Consider the following 15,805-nt stretch of genomic DNA (forward strand, 5'->3'; position numbering starts at 1 on the left):
CCATTGAGGGAGATCCGGACCGTTCTGTCATACTGAGTAAGACTGTTCTGTCAGTACACAACCGATACACAACCTCAGACACTCAAATAGTCTGGGCCTTTTCTCCCATACGTCTGGCAATCAATGCAGTAGACTAATACACACTTACACAGAAGACATTTTACTTTGAAATGACAGTGTAAAGACTTTCAAACCTGTTAAAGCTGCAATATGTAATTTTTTGGGCGACCCGTGAAATGTGAGTTAGAGACCTGTCATTCCCATTGAAAGCAAGTTTAAGAAGTGGTAGATCTGTTCTATGTGCTCCCGTTCTTAAGTTCAAACAGCTGAAATGGAAAATATTCGTCCGAGCAGTTTAGATGGTATTATTATTATTATTATCATTATTCTCTACACAATGACTGCTTGTTTTGCCACTTAAACTGAAATTAGGCCAACCAGGAAATGGCGGAGCGATTTCTGCATATTGCACCTTTAAGAATAGTTGCATCTCTTACTGGGCTTCAATGAGACAAATGACTTTGGACTGCACCCTTGTGAACACCTAGTCTAATCCAGTACTGCTGCTCCCAACCTTAATAGTGTAATCGAATTAGAAATCAAAGATAAAGGGCATCTGTCAGCAGCATGCTGTCCTGTATATGCTTTTACAAACAGTTGGGGAATGTTTATTAAGCACTGCTTGCCATAGCAGAGTGACAGCCATTGATCTAACTGACAAATGTACCATACCAAACCTTCCATCCATCCCCTGTGAGAGAGCCATCATACATAAATCCATAATCTATCAAGACTGTTGTCTTCTCCTCAGTAAACAGTTGTCAGCAAATACTGTACCATAACCTGCCAGATTGTTCTGTTTACAGGGATGCTTGCCATTTTGATGGCATTATAAATAACATGGATGGTTTATCCCATCTAAATTTGGCACAGCGTGTATGGCACACACTTACAGTAGCGCTAAGGGAGCAAATGACGGACAGGGCTGAGCTGGATCTCACAGGTAGGATGCAGCACAGTTTGAAGAGCCCTGCATTAAGAGGTAAAGAGGTGAAAACATGGAGGGAAATTATCCCCCCAGGCCAGGCCAGGCCAGTAGTAAGCCCACTGAGAGTAAACCCCACCACCCCCAAAAAAGTTTTGCCAAATTCGCACCCAGACAAAACCGCAAATGTGTACATCAAACTCATAACAATCGAACACGACACTATCCATCTGACTAACTCTCTACGTTCACACACTTGGTAATACATACTAAGAATATCCTATCGGCCTAGCGGCCAAGGCCCATCTGTGATGTTGGTGATAGAGACGGACCTGATAAGCAGCTGTATTACTTTCTTAGTAATCCTGGTTAATCCTGCTTGGGCCATGGCCTCAGAACAGGCCTGCTGGGTTTGATGGGGGAACTGATGGCCCTATTGCAGGTGCAAAGAAAGAACACACCTACTAGTAAATCATAAACAAATAAAGAATTCATCCACTGCACATCCCACCAGATGACTTCATAAAAGGAAAGGGTTAAGACCAACAATCAACATTTTACTGACCGAATTAGCGAGTATAGAGACCAAACTCTTCTTTCAAGGTGTAACTTAGTGTAGTGGGGAGGGAGAAGAGATGGATATGTCTGTCATCATTGAGACCCATTATTAATAATAATAATAATAATTTGGTTGGTGCTTATATTTGTGTGTATTGTACTGTACGCATGTGTGAATTGGATTATTATAATTTTTTTCATATCCAAACTCCCTCTGATACACCCTCTACATCTTGTGTACTGACATCCCCCATTAATTCAACCAGCCCTTTAGAGTAGCTTGCCCCACCCCATGACCTCTGGTGGCCATGCAAACCTTCATTTAGGGTCAACCACTGCATTGATGTGAAATGAAGTGTCTCAAGGCATAGATAGCTGATTGCTGCACCTGAGCTAGAATACTTCACACCCAATAACCACATTGGCCTTGTTAGAAGAAGGAGAGAGACAAAAGTGAGATGCTGCCCTAATATATTGGTTGATCGAAAGAAAGCTAAAATAACACTAAAGAACCCATTTGGTTCTGGAGGTTCATTTATACCTCACCAAGTCAACTCTTACCATCTACGACTGAGAAACACATTCATAGTTTCCAACAACACTGCAGATTGAAATGGCCATGTCTATACAATGGTGCCTTTTACACTGCATTCAGCTGAATAGGTCTTTATTTGCTCCCTTTTTCTAATCTCCTTTAGGTTTTCCCTCAAAACTCTAAGTGGTTTTGTATCAAATCCGAGCAAGAAACAAAAACTTGCTTTATTACACCTCGATGCTAAATAATAACGTTCCATTTTGCAACTAAAACAGAGTTTCTATTGGACAAATTCTGTTTGGTTCCATTTTAATAAACATTTTGCAACAGAATCGGTGGAATAAATACACCCCTGATCACCCGTACAGCAGTTACACCGGGCCTCAGTGGTAATGAATTAATAAAACTGAACACTTACCTTGACTTGGAAGAGTTGCTGTGTTGGATATCTTTAGCCAGCTAGCTAACATTAAGTAGCATTCCTCTCTGTTTGAGTCAGCTTGTTGAGTAGGCTAACTTAGCTGCATTAGCTACATAAGTGAAAGGTAAACTAAGAAGTTAAAATACAACAAAATATAGTTAGCTCTCTCTCTCTCTCTCTCTCTCTGTTGCTTCTCCTTCATTTTTGAAGATTATTTTTTTCTTCAAAACTGTTCAACTATTGTCCTTTCTCTCTTTGAGTCAACTACTCACAACATTTTATGCACTGCAATGCTAGCTAGCTGTAGCTTATGCTTTCAGTACTAGATGAATTCTCGGATCCTTTCATTGGATGGACAACATGTTAGTTCATACTGCAAGAGCTCTGATAGGTAGGAGGACGTCCTCTCGAAGTTGTCATAATTTCTTGTATTGAAGTCAATGTACCCAGTGGAGGACGGAAAATAGCTGTCCTCTGGCTACACCATTGTGCTACCCTAGAGGGTGTTGTTGATGCTACTGTGGACCTTCATTGCAAAACTGTGTTTTAATCAGATATTTGTTGACGTGAATATAGTCAGTACAGTTTTATCTAAAAAAGGATAACTTTTTTTATGTTTCACTATTTTTATTTTTATGAAATTCACTGAAGAGGATGGTCCTCCCCTTCCTCCTCTGAGGAGCCTCCACTGTGCAGAACATAGAACCACAGAGTCCGGTAAATCACTAAGGCCCATGGATGAACTGAGCTTTACAGTTGGACTTTGGTCACCTGAGTAAGCAATTAAAATCTACAAAATTAGCAATAAAAAAACATCACTGATACAATGGACACTTTACTATATCATGAAATAAGTGCCATGGTAGATAACTGAACTATTTAGCATCAATGATGCCCTTGTGTCATGACTCATGAATTGCCACAGTCCAAGTGAGGATATCCAGTATAAGTAATTCATAAACATATCAAACAGAAGAACTGAAAGACACAATACATGGTCTTTCAGAATGAAGTCAGTCTCAATAACCAAGTGTGGATTGAACTGGTGACTCATTATGGAGTAGTGTAAGCAAATATGCATCATATTCTGTTGGGTTTTTGCCTTTATCCACATTGGGGGATGGGAGGGTTTAGTAGCAGATGCTGTTTTCATTGATCAGTTTTCAAACATAAAGAAAAAATATAATATGTGGCATCAAGGCTGATATCTGAATGCAGTAAATAAGTAAAGAATAGGAATAACATCATATATCAGAAAATAAATCTGAAAGTCATTGTTATTTTAGAGTAACTAGATGGTTTGTTTACAAGGATGCCCCATGTCAGTCTCCATATCAGGCAACAACATCAAAAACAGGTGCCTCTATTGTCTGACATGGACTGGGAAGGGACCCAACCTGAATACAAAATGACCATTCTGCTGTGATTGAACATTGTTCTCAGTATGCATTCATTTAATGCATTAATTAATCTTAATTTCACGAAAGGCTATGAATAATCTACCTTGTTCCAAACGTACACTTAAAAGCTAACGCACGCTAAATAAATCACACCTCAACCTGTAATCATAAAGCAACATGTCTAGAGCAAAATGATCAACAAGAACGGACGTCAACACAATGCACTTCAGGGAATATTCTGCTTGTCAGACTGTTTTAACTGTAGGTTGAATAGGCTACTTGAGACAAAAGTAGAAAGCTACAACGGAATCTTTGTCTAGACTAAAAAAAGGGTGAAATGTGTGTTTGTGAAAAAAAAGTATATGCTATTATAAGTGAATTTACATTTGCAATAAAAGTGGACCACATGTGTAACTCACATAAACTGTTATTCACATGTAGGATGTGGCGGAGTCGATTTACCTTGCTTGAGGCACTTCTCTGAGTTGACCAGAATACAATCAGTCCATCGGGTCCTTTGCTTTTTTCAGCAGTTGACGTATTTAGGCTTTCATTGGTTATTCTAAAGTTTGATACGTTTGACTTAAAAATGCAGGTGTTCGCATATTTTATAACAGCGTGAAACTGTCTTTCACGAGCCCCTGATAGGTGCTGACTCAACAAGAGTGAAGATAGGAAAAGCTCCGTTTAGATGTAGCTGTAGGAGTATTTCATTCTATTCTAAGTCATTAAATCCAATATAACGACAGAGAAAAACTTAAGGAGTGCCTAGATTGGTTTATAATAATTTGAAAGTTTCCGAGCATATTTCAATTTTTCTCCTTCTTGCAGCTTTGTCCAAAGTTATCCAACGTGTAGTAAAAAGGAGCAGTAGAAAGAAACTATCTGAATCCATTAAGCACATTTATTTAAGTAATGCGTTGCTCAAAAAAAATCCCCAAATGATGTGCACCTCTCAGTTCTACCCTACAACGACGGAGAACGTGTAATAGTATAGTCGTCTATTCATGCACCACGTTCCTCGCGGTTTCTTTCCTTCCTCGTATCTCCCTCCTCCTCCCTAAGATATGCACTCCGTTTGAGCGCTCCAGACAAAAGCGCTTTTCCGTGGGAGAGGACGTTTTGGAGACCCTGACAAAAGACACATGCTATACAACGGGACACGTCCATAAACAATGACAATGTAATGTTGCCTATGCCCCCAGTCATACATTTTTAATAAAGGTCCAAATTTAATTCAAAATGCCTTGCTTCTGTTCTTCTCATGTCTCTTTCCGTGATGCAATGATGAATAACGGCTTTATTACAGGGGGAAATACTTTGCCCCACAAAGTTACAACAAAATGCCTTCACAACATCACTTTTTTTTTTAAATCAATATGCGTGGGATAGTTTTCCTATATGAATAGATGTCCCTCCAACAACTATTTTTTTAATGGTTTGGGGTCTGAGGTCGTTGGGGTAAACTGGTCCTAGAGACCCTCATTTAGTGGTAATCTCGTTCCCAAACACAGAATAGCCTGTGCGCAATAGCCTGATGAGGTTACCTTAGTGGCAACGCCCTACCTGCTTGATTTCGGCAAAACTTCATCTACACTACCAGTAGCATCATTTACCCAAATATGTCAAATAATAGCTCTCAAAGAAACACAGATCTTACATTTTAGAAACATTTGGTTCAGACAACATCAATGGTTGTCTGTAGAATATTGGGTTTGTTTTTTCCCCGCTGAGAAAACTTTGGAACACCACATGGGGGCGTGAGTTGACACAAAAGTGAAGATGGTTGTTTATGAGTCTTTATTTGAGCTGGTGCACAACCACAATTGCCTTTATTTTCAACATATGGATACACTCCTGGCTTCATTGCCAGTGGCAATGCCTCTCAAACTTAGTCAGTAGATATCTATACCAGACACTTTGAGCTCAGTATTGTTGCGTGACTACTTTTCCCTCTTGACTCTCACAGGCCTAGCAGCACAGCATATGGAGATCAAAGGATTGGCATTAATCGCATAAGATACTCCTACCAGCAAACCCTACAGGAAAGCACAAGTGACATTTCAACAGAAAAACAGTCAACTTTCAAGTTCAGCCATAATGTCTCAAACTCATGGTTCTGTTTATGGTTACAGTGATCAGTTGGACAATAAATTCAACTCATGCCTCCCTCACAGCACAGCTAAGTATTTTATCAGCACAGAAATGACATCCTTCTCTTTTATATGTTGAAAAAAAATGCATCCTAGAAACACATTCCCAATTGATCCGTCAACTAAAAAACATGTTCTTTGTTAGAAACAATAACACAAACATATCTAAACTAAATATAGTAATCAATCATAATGAACTATGGTGGTAATTCAGTCAAAGAACAAAAAGTTAAGACATTCTATGATTAACATAAACATCAAAGGACATCTGCTTTAGGACTAACCTAGATCCCTGTCTTATTACTGTATTCAACAACGCTATATGAAAATAACACATGACTCTCAGTTAAGAGTGGCTCAGTCATCAAAATCTGGTATATCATCATAGGAGTAACCACGGTAGCCCTTTGATGCATAGTAAGCTATCCGCAGGTGATAGAATCCAGGAAGGAAAACCAGGATTCCAATGATGAGAACAGGCACAGTCCGGTCAGCATGCTGAAACAAAAGAAGACAGATATCAATATTTTATAGATTTTCTAAGGAACACATTAGAATGTGTCAAAGTTAACTGTGTGAAAATGTATTTGTTGTAAAACATGACAGGAATGTACAAATAGACTTAATTGTCATACTCACTGTGACTTCAAAGTATCCTGCCAATAGGAGGGCTCCAATGGTGATTAACAGAGAGCCAATCAAGAAGAGGCCAGTGGCCAGTGCAATGGCTTTGTATGGGACCTTGGGTGGGCTCTTTTTGAACTGGGGGGATAAACATTACTTAATAACAACATACTACAGAATATCAAACATTTTGTAATTTGTGTTTCACCAAACCATCCCAAAAGCGTTTTCCAATACTGATATTACAACATTATTCCATATACAGGGTTGATTGACGCAATAACGATATTGGACTATGTCTATAGTTACATAATGATGATGATGATGATAGATTCCCATAATTGCCACGGGCAGTTCATTTCAAATGGCCTATAGATTCGAGAAATCCATTTCAACCCTACCAGGCCCATTCTAGCACTCAAGCCCTTACCTGCAGGTCAATGTAGCCGTCATCATCACTGGCTAATTTGGAGTACCTGACATTAGTGTTGGGTATTCCATGTGTTACACTGTTGCGAGCTGTCATCTTTGCTTTAAATTACAGGAAACAAAAGTATCACTCTTGCTTAAAAATGTTGCATTGTTCTGTTACATTGGCAGCCGATTGTATCATTTCCTATTGAGAAATGCTACACTGATGGCGCCCGCCTTGTCAGCTACAATGTTTCTTCTCTCGATAATTAGCCTACTGTAGCCTACGTTACAACCAAGTGTAAATAGAAAGAAGGGTACCGCCGTTTCAGATAAGAAGTTAAAAAGAGAGGTAGCCTAATTCTGTAGAAATCAAAACGATGGTCTGTAGTCCACCTAGCTACTCATGCTGAAGTGACCTCTTCCGTTGTTTCGTCTGTACAACGCCTGCGCAATGCGCGTTTCTTTTCTCCAGATAAGAGAGGTGTATTCATTACGGAAATCGTTTACCGTTTAAGAACCAAACGAAGCAAAACAGAGCTAAATGAAAGTTTATATTAGACAAATTCCATTTGCTTTCGTATGAGAAACGTTTTGCATCAGAATGGGCAGAATGAATACATTCCAGGTCCCTAAAGTGTATTGGAAGTAACCTACCACTAAGGGGCGCTGCCGTATCACAGCTGAAAAACAATTTGGGACCACTCAAGTGAATCACAAAAATATAGGCTATATAGGCTATAGTATATAGGCTATAGTGGTCCTGATGTTATTTCATGTGCATTTAATAACTTTTTTGAGCGTGTGAGTTCCTCTTTGTCAAAGAATATTTAGAAAACTGATGGAAATCCCTTGGATTACGTTAAGTGGCATTTCCCTTCTCTGCTTCAGTTTGATCCTCCTGATGTAGTGGAGGTGATGGAGGTAATTGGTAACTTAAAGATATCAGCAGCAGGTCATGATGAGATTGGTTACTCTTTGGTGAAATCAGTGTCTTCCTCGAATATCTCCACCAAATCTGTTAAAAAAGGTATTGTTCCTGAAGATTTGAAAATTGGCAATGTTATCCCCCTCTATAAATCTGGGAATCCAAGATCTTTTACAAATTATTGCCCAATTTTAGGACTAGAAAAATTGGTGTGTTGAAACATTTAAATCAACACTGTATTCTATATGAGCACCAATATGGTTTCCGTAAAAACTACTGCAACTTGTGAATAAAATCTTTAGTCGTTAACAACAATGAATACGCTCTTGGCATCTTTTTAGATTTATCCAAAGAGTTTGACACGGTTGATCATGAAATATTACTTTCTAAATGGCATTATTACGTTTTTCATGATTATACATTTAATTGGTTACATAGTTATGTTCATGATAGAGAACAATTTGTTTATGCAAATAACTGTGCATCTACCAGGGCCAAGATATCATGTTGTGTGCCACAGGGTTATAATTGGGCCTTTGTTATTCCTAATCTATATCAATGACCTTGCTGCTGTGTCTTCTATCGTACTTCACATTCTCTTTGCTGAGGATACCAATTTGATTTTATCACACAATAATTTTGATTCACTAATTAATGAAGCAAACTCAGGTAAGGCCACATTTTACGAATGGTTCCAGATAAACAAATTATCTTTAAATGTTACAAAAATGCAACTTTATTGTATTCACTAGTAAGAATAAGAAATAGTGTTGTTTAAAAAAAAAAAGAGCCCGAATTTCAATTGGTGGGAATGAAATGGAACAAGTCACATCCACCAGATTCCTCTGAGTTCTAATTGATGAAAAGTTATCCTGGAAAGATCATATTCAATTTGTCTGTAGCAAAGTGATGAAATCTGTTGGTATCATCAGAAAGATTAGTGGTTTGGTTCATCAGGCTTGTGTCCTAACTCTATACTATAGCTTAATTGACCCATATCTCATTTACTATAATATTGTCTGGGCCAGTACATATGCCTCGTACCTACACAAATTACTCATCATACAAAATACATTTGCAAGACTAGCCACCTCCTCTAATTACCTGGCTCCATCTGCACCTTTGTTTAAGAAACTTGTCTATTTACAACATTAATGTACGCCAACTATGCACGTTCATCTACAAATACTCCTACCTCCCAGACAGTTTTGTAACGGCTTCGAGGAGTACTGGGTGGAGGAATCAGGAGCAGAGAGCAGAGGTAGTTCAATCGTGATCTTTTAATCCAGAACCAAAAGTAACGGTAACGCCAAACACTAAGGCGCATCACTTTAAATCAGTCCAAAAACAGGACCAACCAGTCCGGAGAAAATAGTACACACGAAACACACCACATGAACAGAAAAACAAGCCCGCACAAAAGCAGGCGTGCATACCTGGTTTAAATAGCCCAAATCAAAACCCAAACAAGGAACAGGTGTAACAAATCAGACAAAACGAACTGAAACAGAAAAGGGGATCGGTGGCAGCTAGTAGACCGGTGACGACGACCGCCGAGCACCGCCCGAACAGGAAGAGGAACCACCTTCGGCGGGATTCGTGACAGTACCCCCCTCCTGACGCGCGGCTCCCGCAGCGCGCCGACCCCGGCCTCGAGGACGACCCAGAGGGCGAGGCGCAGGGCGATCCGGATGGAGGCGATGGAAATCCCGTAGTAGTGATGGATCCAAAATGTCCCCCACCGGTACCCAGCACCTCTCCTCCGGACCATACCCCTCCCAGTCCACGAGGTATTGCAGGCCCCTCACCCGGCGTCTCGAGTCCAGAACAGCTCGTACCGTGTACGCCGGGGACCCCTTGATGTCCAGAGGGGGCGGAGGGACCTCCGGCACCTCACCTTCCTGAAGGGGACCAGATACCACCAGCCTGAGGAGAGACACATGAAACGAGGGGTTAATACGATAGTAAGAGGGGAGTTGTAATCTATAACACACCTCGTTTATCCTCCTCAGGACTTTAAATGGCCCCACACACTGTGGCCCCAGCTTCCGGCAGGGCAGGCGGAGGGGCAGGTTTCGGGTTGAGAGCCAGACCCTGTCCCCTGGTGCGAACACAGGGGCCTCACTGTGGTGGCGGTCAGCGCTCTTCTTCTGCCGTCCACTAGCTTGCTTGAGAGATTCCTGGACTGCCCTCCAGGTCTCCTTAGAGCACTGCACCCACTCCTCCACCGCAGGAGCTTCGGTCTGACTCTGATGCCACGGAGCCAGGACCGGCTGGTAGCCCAGCACGCATTGGAATGGCGACATGTTCGTGGAGGAGTGGCGGAGTGAGTTATGTGCCACTTCCACCCATGGGACGTACCTCGCCCATTCTCCTGGCCGGTCCTGGCAATACGACCGCAGAAACCTACCCACCTCCTGGTTCACTCTCCACCTGCGCATTACTCTCGGGGTGATAACAAGAGGTCAGTCTGACCGAGACCCCCAGACGCTCCATAAACGCCCTCCAAACTCGGGACGTGAACTGGGGACCTCGATCAGAAACGATGTCCTCCGGCACCCCGTAGTGCCGGAAGACGTGGGTAAATAGGGCCTCCGCAGTCTGTAGGGCCGTAGGGAGACCAGGCACTGGGAGGAGACGGCAGGACTTAGAAAACCGGTCCACAACGACCAGGATCGTCGTGTTCCCCTGAGACGGGGGAAGATCGGTAAGAAAGTCCACCGACAGATGAGACCAGGGCCGTTATGGAACAGAGAGGGGCTGTAGCTTCCCTCTAGGCAGGTGCCTAGGAGCCTTACTCTGAGTGCACACCGAACAGGAGGAGACATAGAGCCTCACGTCCTTAGCTAAGGTGGGCCACCATTACTTCCCCCTAAGACCCCGCACTGTCCTCGCAATACCTGGATGACCTGAAGAGGGTAGTGTGTGGGCCCACCGAATCAATTGATCACGGACACCAAGCGGCACGTACCTAAGACCGGTAGGACACTGTGAAGGCGCAGGTTCCAACCGTAACGCCCGCTCGATGTCCGCGTCCACCTCCCATACCACCGGTGCCACCAGCCTAGAGGCTGGAAGGATGGGAGTAGGATCGATGGACCGGTCCTCAGTGTCATAGAGACGGGACAGCTCATCGGCCTTAGTGTTGAGGGATCCTGGTCTATAAGAGATCGTGAATCTGAATCTGGTAAAGAACATGGCCCACCTAGCCTGACGAGGATTCAGTCTCCTCGCCACCCGGATATACTCCAGATTGCGGTGGTCAGTCCAGATGAGAAAAGGGTGCTTAGCCCCCTCAAGCCAGTGTCTCCACACCTTCAGGGCTTTCACCACAGCCAACAACTCCCGGTCCCCCACATCATAGTTTCGCTCCGCCGGACCTAGCTTCCTCGAAAAGAAAGCGCGGGGCGGAGCTTCGGTGGCGTGCCCGAGCGCTGTGATAGCACGGCTCCATCCCCAGCCTCGGACGCGTCCACCTCCACTATGAACGCCAAAGAGGGGTCCGGATGCGCCAACACAGTAGCGTCAGTAAACATCGCCTTCAACCGGGTGAAAGCTCCGTCCGCCTCGGCCGACCACCGCAAACGCACCAGCCCCCCTTTCAGCAGTGAGGTAATAGGAGCTGCCACCTGGTCAAAACCCCGAATAAACCTCCGGTAGTAATTGGCAAACCCTAAAAACCGCTGCACCTCCTTTACCGTGGTCGGAGTCGGCCAATTACGCACGGCATTAACACGGTCACACTCCATCACCACCCCCGAGGTGGAAATGTGATAACCCAGGAAGGAAACGGCTCGTTTGGAGAACACACATTTCTCAGCCTTGACGTATAGGTCATGCTCCAGCAGTCGCCCAAGTACCTTGCGCACCAGGGAGACATTCGCGGCGAGTGTGGCGGAATAGATCAGGATGTCATCAATATACACCACCACACCCTGCCCATGCAGGTCCCTGAGAATCTCATCTACAAAGGATTGAAAGACGGCTGGAGCATTCTTTAACCCATACGGCATGACGAGGTACTCATAGTGGCCAGATGTGGTACTAAACGCTGTTTTCCCCTCATCTCCCTCCCGAATACGCACCAGATTATACGCGCTCCTGAGGTCCAGTTTCGCGAAAAAACGCGCTCCGTGGAATGATTCCACCGCCGTAGCGATGAGAGGTAGCGGATAACTAAACCCCACTGTGATAGAATTGAGACCTCGATAATCAATGCACGGACGCAGACCTCCCTCCTTTTTTTTCACAAAAAAGAAACTCGAGGCGACGGGTGACCTGGAGGGCCGAATGTACCCCTGTCTCAGAGATTCCGTGACATATGTCTCCATAGCCAACGTCTCCTCCTGTGACAATGGGTACACGTGACTCCTGGGAAGTGCAGCGTTCTCCTGGAGGTTTATCACGCAATCCCCCCGTCGATGGGGTGGTAATTTGGTCGCCCTTTTCTTACAAAAAGCGATAGCCAAATCGGCATATTCTGAGGGAATGCGCACAGTGGAAACCTGGTCTGGACTCTCCACCGACGTGGCACCGAAGGAAACTCCTATACACCTACCTGAACACTCCTCTGACCACCCCTGGAGAGCCCCCTGTTTCCAAGAAATTCGGGGATTGTGACTGGCCAGCCAGAGAACCCCCAGCACCACTGGAAATGCAGGTGAATTGATAAGGAAGAAACTGATCCGCTCCCTATGATCCCCCTGCGTTACCATGTCCAGTGGAACCGTGGCCTCCCCGACCAGCCCTGACCCTAACGGTCGGCTATCTAAGGAGTGCACGGRGAAGGGCGGATCTATCGGCACCAACGGAATCCCCAACCTACGGGCGAGWCCGCGATCCATAAAACTCCCAGCTGCGCCTGAATYGACTAGCGCCTTATGCTGGAGAGAGGGAGAAAACGCAGGGAAAGAAATTAATAAAAACATGTGACCAACAGGGAGCTCTGGGTGAGTTTGGTGCTGACTCACCTGGAGTGACCGAGAAGTGTTCCACCTGCCATCTCGACTCCCAGACGAGCTCCTCCAGCACCGGTCGGAAGTGAGTCCTCTCCGACCACAGCAGGTGCAGGAGGAGCCTCCTCCTCCGGTCCCCCTTGATGCAGCCCTCCCTAACTCCATCGGAGTTGGGGCAGGAGGGCTGGGAGGTGGAACTGACAGGACCCCTTCTGAACGCCCGCGGGCAGCTAGTAGGTTGTCCAGCCGGATCGACAAGTCTATGAGTTCGTCGAGGGAGAGTGTGGTGTCCCGACAAGCTAGCTTCCTGCGGACGTCCTCCCGGAGGCTGCACCGGTAGTGGTCCATCAGGGCCCTGTCGTTCCACCCCGCACCAGCGGCCAAGGTCCGGAACTCCAACGCGAAGTCCTGCGCGCTCCTCGTCTCCTGTCTGAGGTGAAACAGTCGTTCACCCGCCGCTCGGCCCTCTGGAGGGTGGTGGAACACGGCCCGAAAACGGCAGGTGAACTCCGGGTAGTGGTCCCGAGCCGAGTCTGGGCCGTTCCAGACTGCGTTGGCCCATACCAGGGCTCTACCCGCCAGGCAGGAGACGAGGAGGCTCACACTCTCTTCACCTGAGGGAGTTGGACGAACGGTAGCCAGGTATAGCTCGAGCTGGAGCAAAAAACCCTGGCATCTCGCCAGGTCCCAGCGAGACATAACGCGCTGGGACCAGACATCACCGGAGGAGGAGTGGGTTGCGTCGTCGGTGGAGGAGCTGGTGGTGAAGTAGGCAGACCACTCCTCTCCCATCGCTCCATTCTCTCCATCATTTGGTCCATCGCCGAACCGATCATCATCCATCCGATGGAGGATGGCCGTATGATGGAGGACGCGCTCCTCCATTGATGGAAGAGGGGTGGTCGCTGCTCCTGCTGACTCCATAGGTTTGGTGCGGGCTTCTGTCACGGCTTCGAGGAGTAGTGGGTGGAGGAATCAGGAGCAGAGAGCAGAGGTAGTTCAATCGTGATCTTTTAATCCACGTTCGCAGGCTAAGGAAAAGAGAGAGATCTATGCTGGGAGACCTTGGTCTTAGAAACCGACAGACACATGAAACTATTGGAGAGCCTGCGCTGAAGACATAGGGACAGGGACACATTAACTATCTGGAGACCTGGTCAGAGCTAGACAGACACATGAACTATCTGTAAATGTTGCAGATGTCTGCAGATAGGAGTAGATTTACCTGTAACCGGCAAGTGCGAATAACCGTCGAGTGTCAAGTAGTATTAGCCGGTATCAGAAGTGTGTGAAAGGTGTACGCTGATAGATACTCTAGCACGTTTACAGATGTTGTAGTTGTTTGTAGTATAGGCAGTTTAAGAGGATGTTTGCTTGCTGTGTACCTGAGTGAGTATTATCCCCGGCCCCGGCGTTGTGGACCACTCCTGGGCTTAGCCTTTGTCCATCTCGGAGCAGGCACCAATTAGTCTGAACTAGCCCGGCCAGGCTCCTGTGCTAACCACCCGAGCGCCCACTCCTGGGCATACATGAGTCCGCGACTCCCTCTTCTACTGCACGCGATACGGGGGCGACGCGGAACAACCCCCCTCTTACGACTGGAATACCGGACATAATCTGCCCGAGGATTCCAACAGTCCCCAGCGCGGAGTCCGCTGAGGCCATCCTGCTAACACCTGCTAAGGCCTTGTTAGCATATGAACTACAGCGTACCTGGACATCTACACTAATTCCACGACTAGGTCTATCAGCCGGTCACGAGCGCCACGAAGCAAGCAAAACAGACTTGACCACATTTGCGACAGTCCCCGAGAGGACTGGGTAAAGGCTGACTTAAGCGCAACCGTGCGCTCTCTGGCTTAAACTTGGCTAACTTGTCCAAGACCCCCGGTCTGCTAGGACTACTTACCGCTTGCCATGCACCCCGCGATCTACCACTTCCCGGTACATCTTCCACTTCCCCCTCAGCGTAACTGTCTAGCTCATCGAACATGCGCCTCGGTCTTTGCTAGGACCTCCCTAGCCTTGTGCCCTGCCCCGGCTCTGCTAACTTCTTCTGTCTTTCTGCTAAGTCCAAGAACCCAGCTGTCTGGCTTAACCAATGTGCTTAACGCCTCTGCCGAGACACCCTGGGTCTTCATAGCTCCCATGAGCTTGAGTTTGAGCCCCGGCGCTCGTGAACTGGGAACTGTCACTGCATCCGGCTCATCCTCCACCCTTTCGCTTGACATGGAAGTCACGCACACTGTGACCATCCACCGCAGTCTCACGCTCCACAGGAGCCACACGACGTAGGAACACACTAGGTAAATAGCGTATTTCACTTAGGCTACGCTTAAAAATATCAATAGTGCCTCGTCCGATTAACTTGATCTGGTATATAGTAAAGATTAGCTGGTACGTTAGTTCACTGCGTATGAGCCTCTAGCCCTGACTTGATAACATAACTGCACTTCAACCTCAATTATCATATTCCTGTTCACCTTCACACTCAATGCAGGGCTATGTACATTCACTTGAAGATTTTGAAACCACTCCACTCTCAACCTTATTGTATGCCTCCTCTCACAAGTGTGAGCTTCTACACCAAGGCTGATGAGGTTACATACGAAGTTACCTCCAATGTACTCACAATCGGGTCACGCTTAGCTACTTTGTTCTGTGACAAACTATGCTTAACCCGCTTTATGGCTACTCCGCATCTTCATATAATCCTGTCCTTTTACTCTCTGTCTGATTCCAAACGCTACGACGCCGCAGTCTGCTATAGCCTCTTAGCCTCTTTACCCTGCTGGCCTACTTCTATTCACACTGCTCGATCTTCCTCTCGGTGAT

At 45.6% G+C, this 15,805-nt stretch overlaps 2 protein-coding genes across 2 annotated transcripts in view; both read right to left on the reverse strand.

The window, feature by feature from the left end:
• LOC111957774 (uncharacterized) overlaps positions 1-5,002 on the reverse strand; it is a 40,795-nt gene extending 35,793 nt beyond the window's left edge. Inside the window, exon 1 of the mRNA XM_070436837.1 lies at positions 4,362-5,002. The gene's annotated coding sequence lies outside the window, so the exon portion shown is untranslated. The remainder of the gene's footprint in view (positions 1-4,361) is intronic.
• Positions 5,003-5,989: 987 nt separating this feature from the next.
• Positions 5,990-7,541, reverse strand: LOC111958027 (transmembrane protein 230). Its single transcript, XM_023979192.2, has 3 exons — positions 7,107-7,541; positions 6,692-6,814; positions 5,990-6,550 (listed from the first exon to the last, which is right to left on the reverse strand). The coding sequence occupies exons 1-3, from the start codon at positions 7,200-7,202 to the stop codon at positions 6,410-6,412; spliced, it is 360 nt and encodes a 119-aa protein (XP_023834960.1). The 5' UTR covers positions 7,203-7,541; the 3' UTR covers positions 5,990-6,409.
• Positions 7,542-15,805: the final 8,264 nt, after the last annotated feature.

The sequence above is a fragment of the Salvelinus sp. IW2-2015 genome, linkage group LG33 (genome assembly GCF_002910315.2).
Source record: "Salvelinus sp. IW2-2015 linkage group LG33, ASM291031v2, whole genome shotgun sequence".
Lineage (NCBI taxonomy): Eukaryota > Metazoa > Chordata > Actinopteri > Salmoniformes > Salmonidae > Salvelinus > Salvelinus sp. IW2-2015.